At 36.7% G+C, this 27,163-nt stretch overlaps 1 protein-coding gene across 1 annotated transcript in view; it reads left to right on the forward strand.

The window, feature by feature from the left end:
- Nucleotides 1–27,163, forward strand: part of CORIN (corin, serine peptidase) — a 202,541-nt gene that overhangs the window by 36,685 nt on the left and 138,693 nt on the right. The window contains 3 exon segments of the mRNA XM_033106663.1: nucleotides 3,552–3,696; nucleotides 9,869–10,009; nucleotides 10,012–10,068. Coding sequence (XP_032962554.1) covers nucleotides 3,552–3,696; nucleotides 9,869–10,009; nucleotides 10,012–10,068 — 343 coding nt within the window.

Consider the following 27,163-nt stretch of genomic DNA (forward strand, 5'->3'; position numbering starts at 1 on the left):
AAGGGAAATATTTTTACTTTTTTACCAAATACGTTTTCTCTTCCAAATATTTTTGGATGATGCAGTCAACGACTTTGGGAAGCATACATCATTTAAGAAAGAAGCAGTTATTTGCATTAATTATGTACAGAGAAAATGTTGTTTAGGTGATTTCATTCATTCATTTATTCAACAAGTATTAATCTATTCCTGACTATGTTCACGCTGTTCTAGATGCGGGGCATTCACTGATGAGAAAAGGGTGAGAGTTACATGCATATAGAGAGATTACAGCTGAGTTAGTATACATTTGTACTTTCTCGCTGTGTAATCTTATGAGTCTTTGTTGGTTCCTCTAATTTATAATGCATGATGCAGAACGGTCTCAGTTTGAATATCCCTGAAACTTGTGCTTTCCTTTATTCTTCTAATGTCGCACATACAGTCTTGATGTTTTTTTCCTACTTTGAAGATTATTTTTATTTTTGCACCTTTGTGGAGTAACCATGTATTACAGCAACAATTAGACAGTTGTAACTGCCTGGTTAGACAGTTAGACAGTTGCCACCACCTATGAAGTTATATCAGGTTTCACTAAGAAGAGATAAAAATCTGATTTTCTTCAAAGAATTTATACTTTAATTTGGTTATCATATTACATTCCTAGATTACAAGATACCCATATATGTGGGTATACATTGATACTGTACATCTGGGATTGTCAAACTTCTTCTATAAAGGGCCAAATAATAAATATTTTAGTCCGTGTGGGCCATATGGCTGTGTTGCAGCCACTCAGTGCTGTTGTTGTAGCAGAAAAGCAGCGATAGCAGTATATAAATGAATCAACGTGGATCTCTGCCAATAAAACCTTATGTATTACAACAGGGGTGGGCTGGCTTTGGCCCATGGACTGTAGTTTGCGGACTCCTGCTCTCTATTTCTCAAATGTAAAATTTATTATGTGGGAGGATCCAACTAATTATTTAAAAAAAGTTCTTACATAACCCAACAATAAGTGTGAAGAGCAAGTGTGTACAGTTCCCAGCCACTTATCCCCACTCTGAATGAGGGGAGATGTCAGAGGGGTAAAGCTGTTGTCCCTAAGAAGGCACTGGGTTCCATTCGCGCTGAACTTCTGCTTTGTTGTAGCCTGGTTGTTAGCAACTATTTTTATCTCTTAGAATTCTCTGGGTTAACCTGCCGAGAGATGCACCCAATATGCCCAGTCAGAAATTTCTGGTTCTTTGGCTCTTGGATAAGTCCTGGCCCTGACCTCAGGAGTGACACTTCCATCTGAAGGATCCCTGCGCAGGGATCCCCTTGTTCTCAAGCAGCTTCTGCCATTGCAGCTGTGGAAGTTTCCCTAAGAATGTACTATGTGTTGATAAAGTCAAATGCTCCAGGAAGGTAGAACAAAGTAAAGACTAATGTTCCTGAAATACCCACTATAGTCTCCTTGACCCTTGAAATCTTCATAAAAGGGACGCAAAACCCGGTACATCCCTGTGGAAGTCCAGAGTCCTCTCCAAATCTCTGCTAACCCACTGGACACATGGTTCTCATGATGAGCTTTTGTTTCAGGCTCTGAATCCCCTGAATAAGTTCAATTTGAGGATCATTTTTCATGTTGCCTTTTCTCATCATCCAGTGATACACAGCCTCTTTCTCACTCTGGCTATAGTGTGGAGAACAATTTAGGGAGTGCGAGAATGATTCTAGGTAAACCATACAGGAAGAGGCATTTGCAGTATTCCAGTAAGACATGATGGTAGTTTCTACTAGCATATAGAAACTAAGAGGCTGGAGATTTTTCCTTTGCACAGTGATATTTCCCAAGTGCCCAAACAGTGCCTGACACATAAGTGCTCAGTTAACTTTTCCTGAGATCGGGAACCCTGGAAGAATACCAGATATTGGGGTGAAGATGATTTATTTGGTTTCAGACCTGTTGGGTGTGAAGTATCTTTTGCAATGTCTACTGAGGAGATGTCAAATGGCCAGTTGGATACAAAGGTGTGGAGCTTGGAGGAAAGGTCTATGCTTGCTATTTAAAGATATGTCACATGTGTAGAGCTGTCAATTGATGCCATTTGTGTGGGTGACATTGCCTGGAGAGAGTGAATGTGAAACAAGAGTTTACAGAAAAAGAAGGAATGACCAGAGAAGTAGGAGAATGAGAAGTCAGAGGAAGAAAGTGCTTGAAGAAGATAGGAATGGCTAAGAATTCAATCTCTCAGATGATACTGAGATGTCATTACAAGGGTGATTGAAAAATGTCATTTTTATATGGAGGTCGTTGGTAACCCTAGCAAGAGCTGTTTTGGTACAGTGATAGAAGTGGGTGCCAAGTTGTAGTGGCCACAAGAGTATAAACAGTAAGTGAGGAAATCTGGACAATAAATATTAACTCTTAGGGCATTTTGGATGAGAAAGGAGAGAGGGGACGGTGGCTGAAAAGGGATATAGGCTTGAGAATGGAAAAAATTGAACACACTAAAAGCTGATGGCAGTGATACAGGAGAAAGGGAGATGCTGTCAAGCACTAGGCATTTAAAATATATGTGATATAACTTGAAAGGAGGTTTGGGATTCAAGAGAGATTCAGGAGATAGTTAACACAGAGGTTATCGTTCAAGCTCTGAAACTGTCAGAGGAGAAAACGCAAGGAGAGTCAGAAGTCCAAGACAGAACCTTGAGAATTAGCTTCATTAAGGGAATCAGAGTTGCTCTTAGTGAGTTACTCAGATCACTTTTAATTCCAGCTTAAACTTCTGTTGAAAAAGTCACTGCCCAAAGATAGCCATTTGCAGTAAATGAATTTCCAGACATCATTTCTGGCAAGATACTGAACTAAGCAAAATTTAAAGTATTTGAAGACAAGAACTTTATCTGAATCGTCACTATTGCACCTCATCATCCTTTTACAAATGGATGGGCTGCAGGGACGGTGTGGACAGCGGAGAATGTCCGGAGAGAGTGTCAGTGTTTTAACTGGCTAACCGGACAGGCTCTCTTTCATTGTTCAACTTGTCACTACATACCTGGTCAGTAATATTCAACCTTGCTGAATTATTCATGGCTGAAAACTTATTTTATCCAGATTCATGCAGATTTGGGTTAGGACTAACGAGACAAACAACAATGAAGCCTGGAGAATGTCTTGTCGACACCTACTCACCGATATCTTATCACTGTACTAGGTAGTCTTTGCTTATAGCTCTGGGCCAAGCTGAGTTTTCGCCATGGTAATTTATAGCCCTTGGAAATAATACCAAATTGGCAAATATATTTTAAAAAGTCAAGATGGACTATCATTAAAAGTTTACGTACTCCTGAAAAGCATTTCATGAATAGATGATTTGCTCTGCCTTGAATGGTTGTGCCGTTATTTGTTCCTCTATTTGCGCGATTTGGTGACTGCCCTCCTTTCATGCTCTGAAGTACACACAGTAAAAGCTCATAGGAATTGCTGCTGCTCTGAAGGGGTAGCTATACTGTACCATTTCCTATCATGTATTGAGTTGCTTTGTAATAGTCACACCGTGTGTCGTCTGTCTCTTTTGCTTTAGGTCTTGGTAGCTGATGAAGATGACATGGGTGATGGCTGCTCTCAGAAGCTGACGACTGCTAACGTTCTCCGTTTCCTGTTGCTGGTTCTGATTCCATGTATCTGTGCTCTCATTGTCCTGCTAGTGATCCTGCTCTCCTTTGTTGGTGAGTGTTGCCATCACAAAACAAAAATGAAATCAATATTAAATCAGCATGATTTATAAGAGTGATTTCTACTTCGTACTCATTCAACCTAAAATATCGACTCAGTAAAGGTTATCTGTTGACTATCTTATTCAGTCGGCAGTTCAGCCCCTATAATCACTCTCCTAGTTACTATTATTATAATATCAATTATTAATTATTATTATTAATTAATATTAATTATTAATATTATTATTAATATTAATTAATTCAAAACATGTAAGGAGTGATTATTAGATAGCAGAAACGTTGAAAGTCCCTGAGAACTCAAGGATGGTTAAATGAGTCCTTCTTTCTCAGGAACTCACAGTTGAGAGGAAGAAATGATTATCAGACAAGGCAACACCTGATGACAGAGGTATATACAAAGTGCATTGGGGCGGTCACAGAAGCTTCATGGAGCATTAACGTTTTAACCTTTGGAACAAAGTTAGTAGAAATTCAGGTTAGAAGGCAGTAGTACACAGGTCACATTTGGCTGAGAAAATAGCAAGTGCAAAAGTATGATCCCATGAAAGATGGAGGTGGACTGGGAAACGCAGTGAAATTTTGGCCCTGGTAAGAAATGCAGCTAGATTGATAGATTAAGTGCAAATGACAGAATCTTGCATATTATCTTAAGGAATTTGGGCTTTATCACCTAGGTCATTGATTTTCAAACTCTATTCCATAGAACCAAGGTTCTGAGGAGGAGTCTAAAGGATTACATAATTGTTTGCTTTGACTTTCTATTTAAAAAAAAATAGATTTTAAATGCACACTCAAACCAAATATTACATGCAAATTTTTAACCAAGCAGAGATCAGCAACCAAATAATTTTGCTGATTCATTCATATTTATTTGCATCATGCGATATCTCTTTAAATGAACAATATCCTATGTTTAAAAAGTGATTGTGGGGGAAAACCCCAAAATATTGCATTTTTGTAGCTACCCATTGCTATGAGTCAGAATGTTTTTTGAATGTGTGCAAATAAAATAGAGAAATAAATAGCAAGATGATGCAGATCTAATTACATTAACAATGGTTTTGAATTTTTTTAAATTTAAGTTTATTGGGGTGACAATGGTTTAGTAAAGTTACATAGGTTTCAGGTGTACAATTCTGTATTACATCATGTATACATCACATTGTGTGTTCACCACCCAGAGTCAGTTCTCCTCCATTACCATATATTTGATCCCCTTTACCCTCATCTACCACCCCACTCCCCCCTTACCCTCTGGTAACCACTAACTATTGTGTGGGGATTTTGGATTTTTTATGTCACCAGAACTACTTATTACTTTCTTACTGATTGGTCATAATAAGTTATACATTTAGAATTTATAAAATAAATTAATCTCAATAAACTACTGCTCATGTCTATTTTGTAGCTATAGGATCTTCTATTTATTTGAAAATAATATTTATCTGCTACAAAAATACTTGAAAACCATTATGAAGGTTGATGGTTTACTATTGACTGATGTTTTTAAGTGGGGAGAAATCTGATCATGTTTGCATTTGCAAAGAACAACAGACGTGATTACACTGCAGAGGACTGGAGGCAGAAAGAAGTGAAGATAGGGAGACCAATTTGGAGCTCTGGTGATGGTCTAAGTAAGAGATGATAAAGGCTGAAATTAAGGCAGTTGGTGCATTAAAATCAACAGAAATCCAGACTGACTAGATTTTGATATAAAGGAGAAGTAGGAGTCAAGGTTGACTCCTGGGTTTCCGGCTTGGGCAACCAGTTTGATTTTTGTTAATGTAGGAAGTACAGGTGGAAGAATAGGCTGCAGGTAGTGGAGGGAAGGCTGGAAGTTTAGTTTGGACATGTTAAGTTGGAGATTCTTGTGGGACAACCAGAAAGCTTTCTCCCAATGGTTTCCTCTATCCCCGTTGCTTTTGCCTTGGCTCAGGCCTTGCTGTTCTCTCCCTTGGACTATTGCAGTGGCCTCTAACTATCCTCTAGATTTGACCTCTTTCAAGCATCACCCTGCTGCCAGAGTGATCATTCTAATGTTCCACCCTATTTAAGATCCTTCGAAAGTTCTCCATCACAATTAGATCAATTCCAAACCTTCACAGGAACTACCCTTCACAGACTGGCCTGGACTCCGTCTCCTTCTTCTCTGGCCAGTCCCCTGTGTGCTAGCCATGCTTGATTATTTGCTGCTAGGCTTTTGCATATCTTTCCCACTCTACTCTATCTAGAAAGCTCTTCATTCCCTCTTACCACACCTCCCTGATCCCCACAAATGCTTTGCTCAAAACCAGAAAATCCCTAATAATCTTTTAAGATTCATACCGAGGATCATTCTCCCCTAAGAAATCTTTCCTGACTTTCTCAAACGGAATGACAGTCAATTCTCAAAACACTTGTAGCATGGTTTATATTTTTTAGACTACATGGCTTTCTCCCTCAATTAATCTATAAATCTATTATCTTGATGATAAGAATCTCTTACTAGATTTTGTGTTCTCAGCGGAGAGTAAATACAAAGTTCCTAGCACGTAAAAATGCAAAGTAAATGTGTTACCACATGGCTAGAGACATAAAGATAGGAATTAACTTCAAACTCACATCATAGGAAGGTAATATTTTTTTTACATGCATATGATAGATGATTTTTTTAAACCTGTGTACCTTGTCCAAAGTGAGAAGTGTATGTGGGTGTCTGTGCATGCATATCTGTCAGGTCCCAACTCAATTCTTGGGTAAGTTCAATAACTCTTATAAACTTCAGTTTCCCTCTCTGAAACTCCACGAAGAAGGGTTAATTTAGATAGCATCCGTTTCCTAGGATTGTCAGAAGGCTAACTTAGTAGTTTCTTAGAGTGAGGATATTTAGTAAGGTGCCTATATTATTAGTTTCCTATTGCTGCTGTAATAATTATCACAAACTTGGTAGCTTAAAACAACACAAATTTATTACCTTAGAATTATGGAGGTCAGAATTCCAAAATAGTTCTCACTGGGCTAAAATTAAAGTTTTGATAGACCTGTATTCCTTCTGGGGACTCTAGGAGACATTCTGTTTATCTTTTCCAGTTTCTAGAGGCCTCTTGCCTTCTTGGCTTGTGGCTCCTTTCCATTTTCAACTGAGCAATGGCCAATTGAGTTTTTCTCACACTGCATGTCTGGCACATAGTTTCTCACCTCCCTCTTCTGCTTGTAAGGATCCTGTGGCTACCTCGGGCTCACTTGATAATCCAGGATAAATTTCCCATCTCAAATTCCTTAACTTGTATGTGCAACATCCCTTTTGCTGTGTAAGGTAACATAATCACAGGTTCTGGGACTTAGGATGTCGACATCTCTGGGGTAGCATTATTTAGCCAACCATAGCGCTCTATCCATTCATTATAGGTGATGGGTAAAGCTGTGCTATTATTATTGGAATTATAGATTATTTCTTAAACATTGTTAGACCTGTGTTATAGAGCTGAAACACTTTTGAGCCATACAATCTGGATACAGTGCGGTCTTCTATTAATAATTTAGCATGAAAGCACCAAAGTTATTTCACTCCAAACATGGGTTGTGATTCACTTTTGAAAATTTCCTTAGCCATTTTGTTATGTTGGGATACACTTATAATAAAAGGAAATTGGTATTTATTTAAAAGTATCTTAGTAGCCCAAAGGAAGACAGTTTTACTTTCATTACTATCATTGTTTAGTCATGACTAATAGTTACTTAGAACTTACTGTGTGACAGAACCGTTCCAAGTGTTTATATGCGTATTGACCAATGTGACTCGACCAGCCCGATGAGAGAGGTACTTTTATTTTCCTTATTTTATGGCAGTTGAGAGTTTGCCCAAAGTTTCAGGATAGTAAGTGCTAGAGATGGGATTTAAACCCAGGTGGTCAGGCTTAGAACCTGTACTTTTAACCGCACTATAAAAATAGGAATGTGGAAAAGGATGGGGCAGCCCTGGAAGAATGAACACTCTACTTTAGGCTAATAACTCAGTATTTTTATAGCTCATCATGGTTTGAGAGTATTTAGTCTTATTGAGTTCTTATTTTTGTGCTTTCTTTTAAAAAAAATGCATCCTAGGTGACCAACTGTGAGTTAAGAGTTGGTCAGTTTCCAGAGATGCTTGAAAACAAATTGTCTAATGAATTCAGGCTTTTAAAGACACGTCCTTTAGGCTTATTCTCTTTCTCTCTCTCTCTGTTGGCCTGTCTGTCTGCCTCAAAAATATACTTTTAGGAACATTAGTTACTGCAACTATCATATATCATATGTTCTTTCTCTCTAGTCTGCCAACCTGCTTCATATGTAGAGCTTAAGAGCAAGAAAGCTGCTTTTTTTAAAGTTGTTGTCTCAGTGTTTTTAAGAAAGTATTTCAAAGGACTTCTTAGAGTAAAGAGATGTTATTAACGCTTTCACCACTGTGGTTAAGTGGAAAAGATAAAAGAAAGATTATTAATGAGGTTAATCATTACAAAATACATTAATACATCACTGTTGGATATTTTACATGATAAGGATCTCCTTTTAAGTGAACTGCTCGGGATGTCGCTATGAGCGATTGCTACTGCTACAAGTCTCTTGACAGAGCTGCTTACTGATTCACAGGGTGTGCATGATAAGTTAAATCAACTTTATGGGCCTTATATATTCATGAAAGCCATTGGTGGAAACAACACGTTATGTGCAATATCTCTTTATGCCAAAACAAGTGCAGAAGAGACCAATTAACAAGTGGATAAAAGCAAAATTATATCTAATCGATTCGTAAAATTTTCTGTATGAGTGAAAAGCATATTCCACAGTAATCAAGTCTATCACATATTTATTTTGATCCAGTATAAATCCTAAATCATTTTGAAAGTGAAAAACAATCAAATTAAGTCTTTCATTCCACCTACTGCACTTGGTATTTACTCATAAACTGTCTGTCAACACAGACAGTTTGCAGAATGTGTTACCTGCACCACATGGTCACGATTTCGCTTTTATGCTCCAACGTTTTATTTAGAATCCTTTGGCAGATGAAACTGTTGACCTTAGTTAGCTAGAAAACAGCTGCTTTTCTATTTTGATTTGTAGTTAATGTTTTCCAAGTGTCAAACACGTGTAGAGAAATTTTTCCATGACTGATATTAAACATTTTATTTATATTTCTTTTATTTTTAATGGTGCATGGACTGCTTGGAAAAGTGAGAACCAATTAGAGCATTCACTGTAAAATTAAAAAAGAAAAATCTCCCTTGGGTATTTCTATAATAGATCAATATCACATTCATTTATTTTTGTAGCGTACTCAACTATAGTGCTATATTCTGGAAACAGTCTGTCGTCTATTTTGACTGAGTTAAAAATACATTATCGCTTTCAAAGTTTTCAAAAGTTTCTGCCTAAAGTCAAAGCTAGGTGATTCCCAATAGTCAGATTTGATATTTATTTTGTCAATGAATGAATACCTTGAGAAAGGGACCCATTGAGAACCTTAGTTTAATGACTATTTCTTATTTCTTGTAATTGTATTTTATACCTTCTAGGTAAAGATGAGGATAATTTAGTTTCTTCTTTCAGTTTTGCTGGAATTAGAGTTTCATTTTATTTTTTATTTTTTGGTTTCTATGATACAAGTATTGGTAAGTATACGAGCCCTATTGTTTTTATTTTTCTGTTATGCATATTTCACTGATATATAGGGCAAAATGTGAAGAAAGCTGAGGCTAGTGAGGCACTATTGTGCACTTTAGAGGCAGAGATAGAGGTATGAGAGCACGTATTATCGGGACTGAAATGGCATAAATGATGGGTGAAACTGAGAAACAGAAAGCAACACTGTAAGAGTCGCCATGTTTTATTTATCTGTGGTGAGTCTCAGGTGAGGTAGAATTGCCCTAAATTCTTTGAGCACCAAGACCCTAGCTAGGAGACTCAGTTTTTAAACATTAAGCATTTGAGAAAGACATAGTTTCTTCACAGGGTTATGTGATTTGCTGTAGAAGAGAAACTGATTTGTCCCAAAGAAGTTAGCTAGCCATCATCTTTCTCTTTGTGTTTGCCTGGATAGAATGAAACATGGGAAAATAGCTCTAGAGTTTTTCTTAATATGTTTTTAAAAATAAATTCTTCTAGTAATGTTTTAAAATATTTACTTATTTTTTTGGTCTTTCAGGAACATTAAAAGAAGCCTATTTTAAATCAAATGGGAGCGAACCCGTGGCCACTGATGGTGAAGTTCAAGTGCCTGATGTTATTCTTATCAATACAATTTATAACGAGAGCACCGTGACATCTACTATACAACCCAAACACACATTCCAACTTGGACCACAAATGCTTCTTTCCTGGGGGACCAAAATCACAGGAACACAAGTAAGTCTGAAGGTGCTGAATGCATGTGCCTTTAATGTCTTTGGAACCCACAGGTAGATTTTTAAGTATGGCAACAGATTATCTCACTTCACAGTCAGTTACTGGACACACAGGCAAAGAAGCTCCACTCTCTTATCCTGTAGCCTGGCAGAGTGTCCTATTCTTAAACATGAAATGCCATCAGCTCAGCCATCCAGATAGGGACATAAGTAATGAAAATGTATCAATGTCATTCAATATTTCTGAGGCATAAAATGTATGCTGTTTGCCCCAATATAATGGTATTCATTTGGTGGTTCACCTCTGAAAATCTGTGCTTCTGTTTTGAAGTTTTATGTTCCTTATTTTGCAATGGTTAAATTAATAAGTGAAGTTACTTACTTATCCATGCCTTGTGGGAGGGATCCCACTCTATAGTTGAATGCCGAGTGATTTAATAGGAGCTATTCCCCCATTTTGCTTTTGATGTGTCCGTGTGTTCTTTTTTCCTTCCTCTTTTATTGGCTGTGCAATTTATTTTAGTGGGTGGTGACTGACAAATAATCACAGCTTGAGGAAAACAGCATGTGCAAACTTCTGTCTGAGCACACATGGAGGGATCTGTCAGTTATTCCAGTAAAAGAGCCTGCGAGAAAGAGGAGACGAAAGTGTGGAGATGGGGTCAGTTAGATGGTGGCAGACCATATGCTCTTCAATGTGACTATTCTTTCATACCTCAGAGTTTTTATAAAGTTACTAACTTCCAGAGTGTTGATGGGAGTGGATTTGTGGAAAGTGCCAAAGAACTTCAGCTTGATCCGGTCAAACTGATAAAACATATCAAGCACTGTACACTTAAAAACTTTCTCTACAGTTGTCTTGCTTCTTTTCTACTCCCTAAACAAAGGATGTCATTTGAAAATTATACAAAGCCCAGCCATCCATGATCATTTTCTTGTTTGTTCTTCCCTCTTTCGTGAAATCCTACACAGGGAAGGAAATCACATCTGAGGTCTAGGACAGAGTATTTGTTTTCATTCTGAGCCAGGAAGGGAAGGATTAAGCTGACTCTTAGCTATCACAGTATATGTTTGCCATTGGCTGAAGAAAAGCAGGATTATTCTATTTCTCTAGCCCCAAAGAGACAGACTATTTGGATTCCATCGTTTCATTGTGCACCTACAGATTTTAACTGTTTCTTATGCTTGGTGTTCACCAGTGATTCATACGGATTTGTGTTCTTTACCTGACAGTGATACTGCAAACCTGACTTATGCCAAGTAAAATTTATTTTCCTCATGAGTTTAATTTTGAGGTTTTTAATATGTTGGTCATGTCTTAAGCACTTCATTATTCTTAAGGACAGTATTTTTCCATCAGAAGTGCTAAAGTAGTTTAAGTAAAAACTCAGTCCAGTTAATGTGGTTGCAATTACAGCCATTGTTTTCTTTTACTAAGTGGATTTGTCTCTATTTTGAAAGTTCCATTATTTGTTGAGATTTGAGTAGAGGTGACAAACACATACCCTGAAGAGTAAAGAAACATATGGTACTTGTTGCTCAGTTTGGAAATTTGATGGAAGTCTGTTTGACTCATTTTCTCTTCCTATGGCTGGAACATTGCTTGAGAATATGAATGTAATTTGACATGTAAAGGAAATCCAGGTGAAATTAGAATGATTAAATGGAGAAAGGCTGAAAGCTTCGACTGTGTGTCATTTTATGTTGGTAATGTACCCGACAGCATTAAGCTTTACTGTTTGACCACGTAGCTCCTCAACAGACTGTCTATATTACCTGAAATTGTTTATTGCAAGGGATTGATCATTTTTGTACATTTCAGTAATATTGCTAGCCTGTGATTACGGAGCTTTTGGTAGTTTTCAGGGCATGTTTGAATATTTTCTGCGTGGTTCTTACAATTAACTGATGAGCTACACAGGAAAGGTAATATAGACCATTTTTCAAGGTATGAAATTGAGGCCTAGGGAAATGAAGTTGGCATTATTCAATATCACTTGTCTAGTATTTGGTAGACATGAAATTGGGATTTTGATCTTGGCACTGCTAGACCCGTGCTCTTTCAAGTATTTCATGCTTCCTCATTTAATTTATTGCTTGTCTGCAGAAGTAAAGCATTACTTCTGGAGCAAATTTAAGCTCCGGACACTAGAAGAGGAGGCTGGCGTGGTTTGTTTTTTGTGTGTTTGCTGCTGCGTATTCGTGATCAAGGAATAATTGTGAGATGAAGAAACAAATGAACGACGGTCGTTTCAAATGACTCGGGACGGAGATTATTATTTATTTATTTTATTTAATGGACTTGTATGTGTACTAATACCCAGCAGAGAATTGACTATTTCTTTTTTTCAATTGTTCTCTAAACAAATGTCATTTAAATTCCAGGCATATGTAAAGCTATTAAAATCCACTTCAATCCAAAAATACAGTAGCCAGACATTTCGTCCTACCCAAATATCCGGGTAGGAAACCAAGGGGAGAACTCCTGGCAAAAGGTACCAGGAAATAGCCTTTCCTTAAGACGTTTTCCTGGGGGTTCTTAATATCATGCCAAAGCATAGACTGCAGTTTGTCAAGTTTTAACACGAACCGTCCCCTCAACCCACCCCCTCCCCCGTCATTACGCTGCACAGCAGAGCTGGGCTTTGTAAATGTACAATAGGCTTTACGGACATCTGTTTGCTTCTGGAGTTCATTAGTTGCTTTGAAAAACCAGTTGTAACATGGAAAGGGAAAAAGTCCATAGTTAGCTTTTATGCTATTTCAACAAGGGGCTTTTCTAGGTGGCATGCTGTATTTGGATTTTGTTTTCACTTTTCTCCTGATATTTTGTAAACATTTAAACAGAAATATTTTGATGTTTGTTTAAGGATAGAGAAAAAACTTTGACCAGCCAACAGCGCTTGGGTTAAAATAATGTGGCACACCAATAGAATAACCTAGAAAGTCTGATCAGGAATTAAAGTGACAAGAGAGGTGGGTTAACGTGCTGAAAGCTTAAAATGTTCTGTTCTCTCAGTAGGCTCTTTGGTAACCAGCTCCTAAAATCTCTACATCCGATGAGAAACACATCGTATCTCTCATTCGCCTTTTAAAAAAGAACTGCTTTTTGAGATAAAGTCAACATACCATGAAATTTACCCTTTTGGTATGGACAGTTCAGTATTTTAAAAAACTTATTCACAGAGTTGTACAACCATCACCACTATCTAATTTTTAGAACATTTTTCATCACTGCAGGAAGAAATGCCATATCCATTTATTCCTCATTTTCCCATTCTCCCGCCTGTGTCCAAAACTAATCTACTTTGTCTCTATATTTCGCTTATTCTGAACATTTCATATTAAGAGCATCATACAATAAGCATGTGGCTTGTGACTGATCTCTCTCTCGTCTTTCTTGGATATGGCACAGCCCCGAACATGAACCTGGCCTTCTAAGATCCCAAGACATGTCAGGACTTGTCCAAGGCCCCTTTGGACACCTCATTCCCTAGTTTTTCCTTTTAAAGTTTTTGTTGGCCTCTTATTTCCAACAGGTATTCTTGCCTCTGGTAACGTGATGATGTCGCCATAGATTGTGCTCCAAAAAGGGCCCTGGAATAGAGCTGTTTGCATAGAGAGAGCTCTGAATCATATAAAATAAAGACAAGCCCTGAGAATGGATCCTTTCCGGGGAGCTTGCAGACAGACTGAATGGTGACAATTTCCTGGGGATGGCTTTTTGGGGAGGTCAAACCCATTCTTCCCTCTCCATTGCCTCCTAGGTTGCCAGTTTTCATAGTTACCATGGTTGCAAGGCCATTAGTTTTTAAGGTTACCGCAAAACTGGGGAGAAGGTGAAGGGACTAGGGCAAGTTAAAATGCTACAGAACTCATAGTTCTTACTGTAATTCAGATATTTTCTTGAATAAGTGTTCACCTAGTTGATCCAGCCTTTGGTTAAATCCCTAATTCTGAAAATTTTGATCTTGATAATTTTTTGCAGTGTTTTCACTGCTTTCATGGAGGAGCAGATCTTCGGGGGATCTTAGGCATACTACCATTCTGAAAATGCTTCTCACCCCTCAATCACTTCTACTTTTCCATTTCGTCCAACATTGGGAGTTGATTTTTCTTTTATAATGCATAAATATGACTAATATGCACATTAATTTTACATGGAGGTTTTTTTTCCTGTTTGTATGTAAATCACTTTATTCCTTTCCCTTCCTTTTACATCATATTATCCTTTCCTTACCCACAGTTAACCCATGTTAACAACCTAGTGTGTATGTTTTTATAGTTTTCTCCATACTTATACAATGATATATGAACAAATATGCACATATATGCATGCAGAATAACAAACAGGTAGAGGTGATTTTGTCATTGTTTGTTTTTCAAAAAATGGGATCACATTTATTACATATATTTTTCTATGAATGTTTTTCTCATTCATGAATATGTCATGTAAATATCACTAAGTCATTATTACAATGACTGAATAGTATTCCATGTGTCATTATGCCATCATTTATTTTAGCTATTTCCCAATAATCTGCATTCACCTTATATTTAGCTTTTGGTGTTTTTTTTTCTTCTCAGGAAACTATTCAGAGTCTCTGTTTAGAAGATAAAATAACTTGGATCATGGTGATGAAGCTGTCTAAATAACTGATTTATTAGCACTGATAATTTCTGTATCAAAATGCTCTACACACATACCTCAATTTTCTAAGTGTCGAAAACTTATGCATCAATCCAAAACCCTAAGCTTATCTTTCTTCCTAGTGTTAACGTGGTATCTAGTTTGTAAGTGAGCGCTGCAAGACTATGAAGCTAAGAGGATCAGAGCAAGTGTTGATACTATTAGTCAGGCAACTATCCAAGGGGGGAGGAAGGAGGAGAGGGTAATTAGACATCGGAAATCAGGAAAAGTCTCCTCTCCTTTTTTCCTAACATTTTCTACACCTATCAGAAATGGATCCCTAAATGTTTTCATTATATTCTTCAAAAGTCTTTTCTACTACCTTCAGAGTCATGAACCCATGACTCTGTAGATTACTATAGATTACTGACTATATATTATTATGCGGTTTGGAGTGGGAGTCAGTGCTTATATGTGTAAATGTGGATGGGTGAATGGCTTAGATGTACCTAAGAATTGTTTCCTTATCATTCCTCTGTTAATATATTGTTGGATGGTATTTCTCCGTCTGGGGTCGGAGGGACCATAGATTTATTCTGGGGATCCAAGAATTCTCTATAAGAATTTCTTAAATTCTTTCATTTAAATGATAATAAAAATAATTAATGTAAGCCTCCTCTCAATAACCTGGATAACCATCTTATAGCAAGTACTGATTTGGATTTTTGGTGTTTGTATTTGAATTTACATTTATGATTATGTTGCCGCTAAACTGTACTGCTTAGACTGTTAAAAAATGATTCAAGAAGACAATTTAGGTGATACAAGCTTTATTTAATACTTCATTGATTGGACAGTCTCCTTTAGGAGAACTACAAAATGGGGCAGAAGGCAAGAAGCTTTTGTAGGTTGAAGAATAAAGAATACAGGGAAGAGAGAAACAGAAAGTATCTGATTGGCTGGGTCCAAACCTTGTTTGCGGTAAAAAAGGAGTAAAAAAAACTAAGTATAGAGCCCAGAGTATAGAGCCCAGAGTTGGTATGAAATATGGGGAGTCGCTGACTGGGTGTACTGTGTTTCTGGTCAAGCAGAGCATTTACCGGGACATAAAAGTATTGAAGTTTCAGTTTGCTGACCTGGCATCCTAGACAGGAGCGCTCCATCTTGGGTCTTTTTTAGTAGATATTTGCCAGCCATCAAAAAAGGAAAATATATATTCTTCTCAATTGCAGAACAAAGTATGTACTTGCCTGTTGTACAAAGGATTTCTTCGTGGCAGTTCAAATAGGGAAAAATGGTGACTGACTCACTCAATTGGACAATGTGCTAGTATAAGTTCCCCAAATACGGAAGAACTTGTGCCTCAGGAGTTAGTATCACATTCATGGTGTTTTAACAGAACAATGTTATACTAATATATTAATACAATTCATTTAAATTGTATTGGTTTTGTAATTTTATTTCTATTTAATTTATAGATATTAATTTTATAGTTGTGTTATGCCTATAGGCATAAAGGGGGGTTTATATCTAATTTTGCATAGCTTTCTTCCTGTGAAAAAGCGTTCAGCTTGTGAAATACTGCTTTAGAGTACCTGAGTTCTAGCTGTTTGTATCACATTCCTTGAAAAAGCAGCAATGCTCCATAGCAGAATTTTTAAAATTTTTTGTGTGCAAGGACTCCTTTGGCAATCTGGTGAAGCCTATAGGTGCCTTCTCAGAATAATGCTTCAGTGCTTAAAATAAATAACACAGAATCACAAAGGAAAACAATTCTATTAAAATTTAGTTATCAAAATATTAGAAATATAAATTCATGACATAGTAATACATGATATAGAAATAATGTTATCTAGCAGTTGGTCAATAAGTAATTATATAACATGGATGAGCATAAACAATATTTTGAAATGTTTCCAATAGCTCCATGTTAATATGAAAATAGCTATGATTTCTAATTTCTTTTTCTACTTTGTTGCCTATTATAATTTAAGTATGCTAAATTTCAGTTGGAGGTTAATGAAAGTAGAGATGCTATTTTTCTCCCATCCAGGTTTTTCACAGACAACAAAAATTCTATATCTGAGCCCATTGGGTTCTTTGTATTATGATTAGGACTCATACCCTAGAGGAAAAGATTATTTTTTTGGTAACTGGGAGAGTCTGAGTTCTGCCTAAGATGCTTCGTTAGGAATTTACTACTCCAAAATGTACTGTAGTCATGACCCTGGATGCCATCCCTTGTGTGCTCTGCCGGACACCAGCGTTACCCCAATGTTCAAGGCCAGTTGGTTGCCCTCTCCTATATATTAAATCATATTTGTCAGGCTTAAAGAACAGTTCTGAGGTTCAGACATGGGCTCCTGGCTAACATCAACATCTAAGCAAGAACAAGTGAAGCACTTAAATAGTTATTGCATGCTTGTGTAGTTAGTATGGTAGCATTCTAGTAAGGAGACCTGCACAGTTCTTGAGAGGGAGAAAGGAAATTCGAAAGTAGGAATGGACTCTCTCTTTTCTTTTTCTCCCTGCTCTCTTTCCTTCCTCCTCATTCCATCTTTAGGTGACTTTTTGTCCCTAGGATGTATTGGGTTCCTCCCAGAGAGAGCAAACACAATCATTTGCAGAGCTAGGCTTTTGAAAGGTGTAATGGAACAGTGTCTCGTTCACTCTCCTTTGGCTACAATCCCATTCCTCCCTCTCAGAGATTTTTGGGCAAGACTTCCTAACCCTCTCTCCAAAATGAATCCTGCAATATCCCACAGGTGACATGCGTCCCCAGAAGTAATGTGCCTATAACACATTAATATAGCAAATAAGAGTCAGAGTTAAATAGTCATGTCAAAAAAGGCTTATGGCTCAAACTTTTTCTCTCCAGATTCATTAATATCCTCTTCAGGAAGAACAACAACCCATTACCCTTGATCTATATAGAGGGAAAAAAAAAAAGAAAAAAAAAACACATACAGAAACCAGTGGCATGCTGATTACAGCATTGCAAAAATAATCCTGATCAAATTCAAGGACAAAAGTTATCTTTTAAGAGCCAAATTCTCAGATAAAAGTTAACAAAACAAAAAACAGAAAAAACAACACCCTGTAATCTACGTCACTCTCTGGTTCTGAACGAAAATTGACACTGTATTCTTTTGCCTGAATCATTCAATTTGCTGACTGTCTCAGGGTTTTGGTCTTTGTACAATTTTGTGTTGATTCCCATCAGTGGAAATCTGTTTGCTGTTACTTGTGCCTTTGGAGAATATGCCTTTTCACTTACTTGTAGTTGAAATAAGTATGGTAAGTTTTCAAGCCAAAAGCTTTACATCAGTTCACATTGATGCAAAGCATTCCTTGTCTTTTAGTGTTAACATAATTCATTCTCCTATTTTACTGCTCTGCATCATTAACCTAGTATTTGTGGTGTGAATTGATGACTTACAGTACTTGTTTATAATTATATTAATTGACGTAAACTCAATATGATGCCGCTGTACCCTTCTAAGCTTTATGAGACATTTCAATTTCTTAGAACCTAGATTAATATTCTGGGAAGAACCTTTTGTTCATAAGCAGCTATTTACTGGGTTCCAAGCCCTGAAATTTGGCTATCTAGTCTGTAAAGATGGATCAAAGAGAAATCCTGTCCCCAAGTAGCCAAGTAATTGCTTGGAGACGTGAACATATTATTTATAGCTTGAGAAATTCTACAAGAGAGGTTCATAAATGAAAGAAAACATGATCCATTTCAATTCTTATTTTTTTAAAAGACAAGATTGCTATTTCCTACCATTTTTATGCTGTAAGAAATACATGTTTTGTAAATATCATAATATTTTATTTACAATTATAAAAGTAAATTTTAGTTTAAAGGAGGTCCTGGAGTTTCCATTTTTAATCCATTTATACTGTTTCATTCTGAAATTTAAAAACTTATTCATAACTGTTTTAGATAAGACAGTTATAACTGATTATAGATAAGTTAGATAAATTGAACAGTCTTTAGTTTTCAATTTTCTGGGAAGGCCAATCTTACTTTTATATGTATTAATGAGAGTTTTTATCACCTCAGGAAGTAGGAGGTTTAGAATTCTACAATTCCCTCTTTGGAATGACTTCCAATTCTTCCATCGTTTATTAAGTAATCAAGCTCAGAGAGTTTGTTTCTGTTTGGGTTATATGTTGATAAATGTGCGCTGGACAAAGGCCTTAGGCTGTGCATTTCAGGAGACTGATTTATGATGACCCAATGGCTGTTGAGCCACAGTGACAATGTTACCATATTAATGTGTCCTCTAAAGTCAAAAAACATTTAAAAATAAATAATATGGGAGGGTTGCCCATGGGGAAGAAATGAAGTTCTTAAATCAAAACTCATGCTTGCTCTAGAGTTTTGGGGATTAGCCACGTGGCCATGTTACAGCCAATCATAGGAGGCAGTGAAGCAGGTTAGGTGTGGGGACACATCCAGTACCATCAATGTTCAAGTAGAGACCCACTAACCCTTCCTTCTTTCCCCATTTCTCCCGTTTGGAACCTAAACGGCTATCCTATTCCCATTTCACCATTGTATTTTGGAATTACATAACTTGTCCTAGTTTCACACGTTCACAGCTGGAGAGGAATTTTGCTTCTGGATGAATCGTAAGTGAGTCTCACCATATCTGATTTAGATAAATAAATGAGACTTTGGACTTTAGAGTTGATACTGGAACACCATAAGTCTTTTGGGCTGTTGGGATAGAATAAATGTATTTTGCATGAATAAGGACATACTTTTGGGGGGTGGCAGGAGTGGAATGTTATGGGCTGAAGGTTCTCAGTTCACTGCCTACATTCCTGGAATCTTGAGATTTCCTTTTCTTTATGGAGAGTTCAGCTGTTTATGTAAAAAAAAAAGTTTGTTTTATTTTACAAAATATTTCTGGATGTTTATATTTAGTGGGCTTTCAGATTTCTTGGTCAACGATATTTCAGAATCCTTTTTAAAAAATTGTTTCACATAGAAATTTTTAATCACACACACAAAAGTAGAGAGAATAGTACAATGAATGCCCATGTGCATTCAACATTTTGTCAATTTCCCTCAGGTTCTTTTTTAAAGCATTTTTTTCTAGTGCTTCTTGTAGTAGAGTTTAAACTTGCTCTCATAATTGAATTGAGAGAGGGTTTGCTCTCTGCATTGTTTGCCCAGAGACAGCTAGTTTTTACTTAAAATATCCTGCTTCACTAGTTTTAAGAAATCACCTGGAGAAAGCAAAGGCTTTATAGAGCAATATGTTACATCTTATTTTAAATATTTAATTCATTATCATTAAAATACATATTTTTTCCAATTATAGGAAATTTCCAATTATAGGAAAATTACCATGCCCCCTGAAACAAATTGATTCAGCATTCCCCTCTTGTACTTTTTGGGTTGAGTATTCTATGCCTTCCACTTTATCCTTCAGGTCTCCACCTCTCTAGGTTATCGTTATATCCGCTCCATTCAAACCTGGGCATTCTCATTAATTTTGACTCTGATCTTTGCTATTCCAACTCTATACATTCATTTCCATGTTTAAGCTTCCTATGTTTCTCCTTTTTAGCTTTATTAATTATTGCAGAGCCCTCTATTCCAGTTACTTCCATCTCCTCCTAACATGAAAATGGCAGGGAATGGAGAAGTTTCAGAATTTACATTTTCAAGGCCAGCGTTTCACACAGAGTCCTATTATTTTTGGGCATCTGACAAGTGAATTGACATAATTGGTAACAAGTAGGAGAAAAATATTATAAAATTTCCTGTTAATATCTTCTTGATAAAGAAGACACACTTTTCTTATTGCACAACAAATGTCTTCAGTTACAATTGGCTACATCCTCCAATCTATCCACAGTAGAGATATAGTATAGCCATTAATATCTTCTTGAGAAACTCCCTACATATCAAGGAATCAAATGACTGACCCATAAGGGATTGGCCTGACTATGTGCGCTATAATTTAGAAGCCGGCATAAGGCAGCAAACATTTGAGCACAATAGTTGGAACACTGGCATTAGAACATGTTTTCTCTCTTGGCTAAACTTGGGAGAGAAGGTCAGGGCATGGGCTCCTCACCAGTCCGAGTGTGGGCAGTTTCCCTGGAGAAATGTGAGTCTCCAAGCTGGAGTTGAAACGCAGTTGGACAGACACATCTGGTTTCCCAGGAAGAGGCACTTCTTTCATGCAATGTTTGAGAGGGTGGACAAAACCAGGAATGCTTGTGTGTTTGGTTTATCCCTGCTCTGGCACCTTAAAGTCATATAAAAAGGCAGAAGTCCTCTGACTGAATTGGAGTCCCCCCACAGCTTTTAAAACGATCACCTTATTTCTTACCCTAACGTTATGGAGAAATCCTGGGACTGCTACTCCAATATTCCTGTGTGGAGAGTTACAGAGGTTCCTGGAGGGAGGATTCCTCTAACCATTGGCCGGCCTTCATAAGCTGCTGCCCTTGTAGTTGCAAGGGGCCCTGAGCATGGAGGGACACCACACTTTGTTCAATGCTTTGCTGTTGAAGTTATTAACAGTAATATAAATAAATGTAAATATGATGAATCATATAATATATATAAATAATTTTGAACAAGCAGCCCCACATTTTATTTTACCCTGAGTGCCCCAAATATGTACCCATTCTGCTGTTGGGTTTTTACTGTGATTGGACCAACTTCAGTATCGTATCTGCCCTTGAACTAAAGGCAGAGCCAGGCCATGTCATGAGCTGACTGTCATTGGCCAGTCAGGTACCACACATGGAGTTGAGGGTAGGAAAGGCCTCCCAAATTTCATGGCTGCTATTCAGTTAGGGACTTGGGGGAGTTTATGCTTAGGGTATAACCAACCAGAATTCTTCCACTCCTCCCTTCCTTTATTTTGTTGAGTAGTTGCTCAGGTTTTACTTTTACTTTCTCACCTTACATTGCCTTGAAATAAGATAGAAAGGATAGTTATTTCAAAGAAGAAGCAGTGTGTCATATGTATTCCAAAAAACAATACCAGAAATTTATCTTACTATTTCCTTTTGAGTATGGAGCACATACGTTCCTTTACAATGTTATTCTCTGTAAAATCTTCCTTTGCAGAAACAGAGAGTAAAAAGGTAAACATCGGCTCATTTTGAGCCTGACTTGTTACAGATTTTAACTTTAGAGAATTCTGAGTTAGAGAGGGTTATCTGAATGAGCATTTTGCAAATATATTCAGAAGCACAGTATCTAGCTGGTATAGTCCAGACCTTAATATGCTGCTCTGTCCTGTCATTCATTCCTCCAGCACTTAACCCATAAGTATTACTTACTAAACCTAAAATGGGATTCCCAATAAAACTACACAGGGCTGGAAAGTCCACTGAAATCTCATTGCCTTTGTGAGCAGTGAAGTTTAAAACTAACGGTGAGGTAGTGATTTTACAATAAAGCCTGCCCTTAATGAACATAATGTGCCACTAGGTCATTTCTTATATTCTAATCCTTGTAGAATTTATTTTTACCATCGCTGGCATAAAAAACAAATAATTTTTATATGTATGAATGTATATTTCAACTAAATAATAAAATGTGTTCTAATTTCAAATTCTTATTTTTAAATTCCACAGCACTAAGCCCAATGACTTTATTAAATAGACACTTAGTAAATATTTTCTCAGTGAGTAACTAATGGTTTTAATGGTTTTAAATACTTAATGAGTGTTTTTTGAAAATATAATACTCAGAAATGTTTTAGCAAGTAAACAAAACTAACTAATGACACTTTGAATTTTGATCCTATATACTGGGGGTGCCAAAAAATGTGTACACATTTTAAGATATGTTATCTATGCTCAAACAGTAGTTTGCCATAATCAGAAGTGTCTGGACGCTGATGGTAACCACTTTCAGCACCTCTTGTAATTGCAGAAGTCAAACGTGGCTTGTATTCATCTTTTGTTACCGGTGTATATTGAATATTACAATTTTAATAGTTTTTTCCTTTCTTAAAAAGTGTATACATTTTTTTTTGCACGCTCTGTATATTCGTGAGTAATTATTCCCTCTATAGATGGACACATCTTGGGATACAGAGCAAAGAGGCAGAATGAAAGCTTAAAGTCTCGCCTAAATTTTCTTACCTATATAACATGGATACAGCTATCTCTCTTATCAAGTTCATAGAGTTTTTGTGAGTCACAAATGAGATATTAGTAATAATAGCAAAAACTTTTATAGCGTATTGTATGTGTTAATGATAGGTACTTTGTAAACATCATTTAATTTTCACAATAACCCTATAACACAGATTTATTATCCCCATTTTGCAGGTAAGAATCTGATAAACAGAGAAGTTTAGTAACTGATTAACAACAAAGGCTACATACATATAGAACAAAAAAGACAGGATTTGAATTAGACTGTGGAACCACCATACTATGTATGGGAAAGATGTTTTACAAACTAGAAAGTGCAATACAAATTTAAGTTATTGTTATTATTCAATCATTCATAATTCTAGGATAGATAATTATATGGGGACAAGATGTGTAGTTCTTTTGCAATTAATGAAAAATGATAGATAAGGGTGTGACAGCTGAAATATTACATCTTATTTAGTTCTATGGAATATGAATAATTAATTTACAATAAAATATTGACCTCTCACTGTGTTAGAATGCTTCCATGGTAGATATTTGTTGAATGAATGAATTACACCAGGTTATGAGACTTTAGCTACCATTAAACATCTTAGAATCAAGTAGTATGGCTGTGTGTATATGATGATAGGAGAGAATTATAGATATATATATATATACATGTGTGTGTGTGTGTGTGTATATATATATATATATATGGTATGTATGTATATATGTAGGATGTGAAATCTTGAAGCTTGGCAAAAGAGTTTACCAAAAGACTTGAGGTTGCATTAAAAATGTTAATATATGTGATTATATAGAAAATATTATATAGATTATATAGAATATATAGAATATATGTGAAAATATTACATAGTTTATATAGAATATATGTGATTATATAGAAAATATTAAACCTCAAACCTCATGCTTCTTCTGGAAAAAGTAGCTAGCTCTTAACTCTGGTAATTTAACGTAGCAATGAACTAGGTTGTCTACTTTCTTTTTTTGCATAAATTAGCAAGACACCAACTTACCTATTCTTTGATTACATGTGTAAAGACTTTGTACAAATGTAACAATTGACTCATTAAGAAAATGGGTCTTACTTTTCTTTTTTATTTCTTTTATGAGAAATAAAATACTTACCATGTTTGGATACAAAGATGTTTATAGAGTTAGTTAGGAAGCCAGGTTCTTCACAGAGAGGCCATGTCTTCCGCTGTCCCTTATCTCTTTGTAACCCTCTTTCCGGTCTCCTAAGAACATGCTATCTTTTCAGATTGGTTTTTCCCAGAAATCGTGCTGGCTAAATGTTACTTTTCATGGGAGTTATCTAGAACAGAGAATGACCTTCATTATTCCACTCTGCTGATGTAGTCCTGGCCTGGGCTGACTTGGTGGTGCAGCCAGAAATAGCATTTCCAATCGAATTGGTCCCTCAGTGAGGATGGGGAACTTATTTTGAATAGCAGAGTCATTGTTTTCTTTGAGAAGGTTTAGTTTCTACCAATCTTGGAGAAGCAGCTCTAATGCTGGAATCCAAAAAGATTCATCAAAATATTTTATAATGAATGAAGTAAATTTACAATTTTTAAAATGGAGTAGTATCTTTGACAGAACAATGCAGTGGGAGAAAAATAGGCTATGGGATCAGAAAGACTTGGCTTCAATTTCAACTCTGCATCTTAAAATGTGTGTAACCTTGCATACTTTGTCACCCTCATTGAGTCTGTCTCGTCATCTGTAAAATGGGAATAAAAACAGTTTTTTCATAGGATTGTGGGAAGGTTAAATAAAGTTCTACATATAGGCTAGCAAACAACCAGCCTAGAAGGTTCTCAAGGATATTTTATCTATTTCCTTATCTTTAAATTGTTTGATCTGACTATAAAACAATAAGCGGAAATAAAATTTTAAATATATTTTATATTTAAACAAAACTTAAATAGATATTAATGGATTACTTAGGCTTTTACTGCAAAGTAAATTTATCTCATTCTAGTCTCTCTCTGAATTGTATATTTTTCTTGCTGAAGGTGCTAGTGCTGTTGAAACATCAGTTGAACATCAGCCTTATGAAGGCATTGTCTTAAATTCTTTATCTCCATTGACAAATTTGATCCTACAAACCTGTGATTAACATTATTATTATTTAGATCTCACAGATTAGGAGGTTTTAAAGGTTAAGTAATTTCCCCAAGATCACACAGCCTTGTGGGTGCTGGAGTTTGGACCCAGGTTCAATGTAGTCTCCTGGCTTCTCTTTCTCTCTCTCAGAGTAAGCTAGCTTTTACCTTGATAGTTTACGGTGTTTGCTCCTACTCTTATCAGGCACAAGGATTATTTTTACCCCCATTCTCCTCAGAGCTCTGCAGCACTCTATCATACAGGTGCTCATGTATTCATCCTTCTGCAGCCTTTGTAACTTGTAAGCACATCCTCCTTTTTTCTCTGCTTATGGTGAGGTCACATGTTAAAAGCGATTGAGCACGCGTAAGGGTAACAGACCATACCTTGTGGAGGATAGGGAGAGCAACTCTCCTCTTTTACTTTGAACTGCTGCACTATAGTCCAGAGGGGCCCAAGATTGGAATCAATCTGGAGGAGGAAAAATGATGGGATGACTCCCTATGCTACGGGAAGTTCTAGGGAACAGATTATTAAGAATAGTAGCAATATTAGCCATTTACATTAGTGCCCTCAGGTCTCAGATACACTGGCTTTTTTATATGTACTTCCATCTTGTTTGATAAGAAACCTTTTAGTGTAAAGCCTTTGTTCCACTTAATCTCCTCATTCATTCAGTGATTAACTCTTGGGTACCTATTATTTGGTATCCCCGTGGTTTCTAGTGACAAGACAAAGTCTCTACTGTGATGTGGGAGAATACTGAGAATAAACAAATAAATAAACAAGATCCTATCAAGTAGTCCTAATGCAATAATGAAAATAAAACAGGATAATGTGACAAAGAGGTGAGGAGCACTTGGGATGGGATGCTTATGGCAACTTTTGCTGTCTCCTACGAAGGCTGGTTCTCTGAAGCAGCCTCTGCTGTGGCTCCCTACTCCTGCAGGGTGATAGACCTGCCATGATTGATCAGTGAGAAAGGAGTTTCTTCTCTTTGATGTTCTTATTTAACGGCCATGAATCCTCAGTAAATAGGAAATGATAACAACTTAAATATTATAATAGGAACAGTGAAGACAGAAAGCAACAAGCAAAATGCTTGAGCACGAATATGAATGATTGAAAAATCAAAAGACTGTGTGAAATTGCTTCTGGGCACCTGAATTTTATATTTATACCACTTAAATATTTAGTTCTAGTCTATTACTTAGAGGAAGAATTCACCTTATAAATGAATAGTCCTTAATTCGTTCTAATAAGAATAGATTTATTTTGATGTCAGTCTTTCCTTACGGAGGCATGTCTGCTACTTCGGTTTTTGTTGAGCATTAGGTTATGACTTCGTGTGTCAATGCCAGACACCATTTGCTTGTTTTCTGTCTCCCCCGACTAGACTATAAACTTCCTAAGGGCTTGTTCTACATGGTATATTTTGCTCTGCCCCATGAGCAGTACTTGAAATATTCAATAAATATTTGTTGAATGAGCAGTGATGAAGACTCCACCTGCCTCTGTAGAACTCATGGGGCCAAACCACAGTGATATAAACCCAGGTGAGAAGATGCCTTTAACTATAATATAATGTTTCGATTATGGGGGCAGTTGTTGGAGGAAAGATCCTTGGATTTGGGATGGGATGACTTGAATTGAATTCCAGCTTTACTGTTTATTAGCTGCATAAATCTTGCAGGAAATTACTTATCCTTGTTTCCTCAGCTGTGAAACAGTAACTTGCAGGGAAGACAAATGTGCTGATGTATGAGAAAGGGCCGAGGACAATGCTGAAGTGTTATAGTTGTTCCGTAAATAATGAGGATAAAAATATGCCGATACAAGTGGTGAATGTGAGAAGGCTCCAAACAGTCGAACCATAAAAAAACTAGAATTTAATGTAAGGAGGAGGGAATAAAAGGTATCATCTGAGAAGCAGCAACAAAATTACAGATAGACTGGATGAAAGGAATGAAAAATAAAAATTTTTGAAAAAGGCCAGCTCTGTCATGAACTTTCTTCCCAAACCACTGGAAAGGGCTATATACGGAGAACTTTCCTTTCCAATCTCATCAAATTAAGATCTGGAAGACAAGCAAATGTCACCCACAAGGGAGTCCTGTGAAGGAAATTCATGAGTTAAAATGGGTCAAATTTAGGTAAATTAGGACAAACCAACTGTGCTTTGATAAAATATTGCCCGCTGATG

The sequence above is a fragment of the Rhinolophus ferrumequinum genome, chromosome 5, assembly GCF_004115265.2.
Source record: "Rhinolophus ferrumequinum isolate MPI-CBG mRhiFer1 chromosome 5, mRhiFer1_v1.p, whole genome shotgun sequence".
Classification (NCBI taxonomy): Eukaryota; Metazoa; Chordata; class Mammalia; order Chiroptera; family Rhinolophidae; genus Rhinolophus; species Rhinolophus ferrumequinum.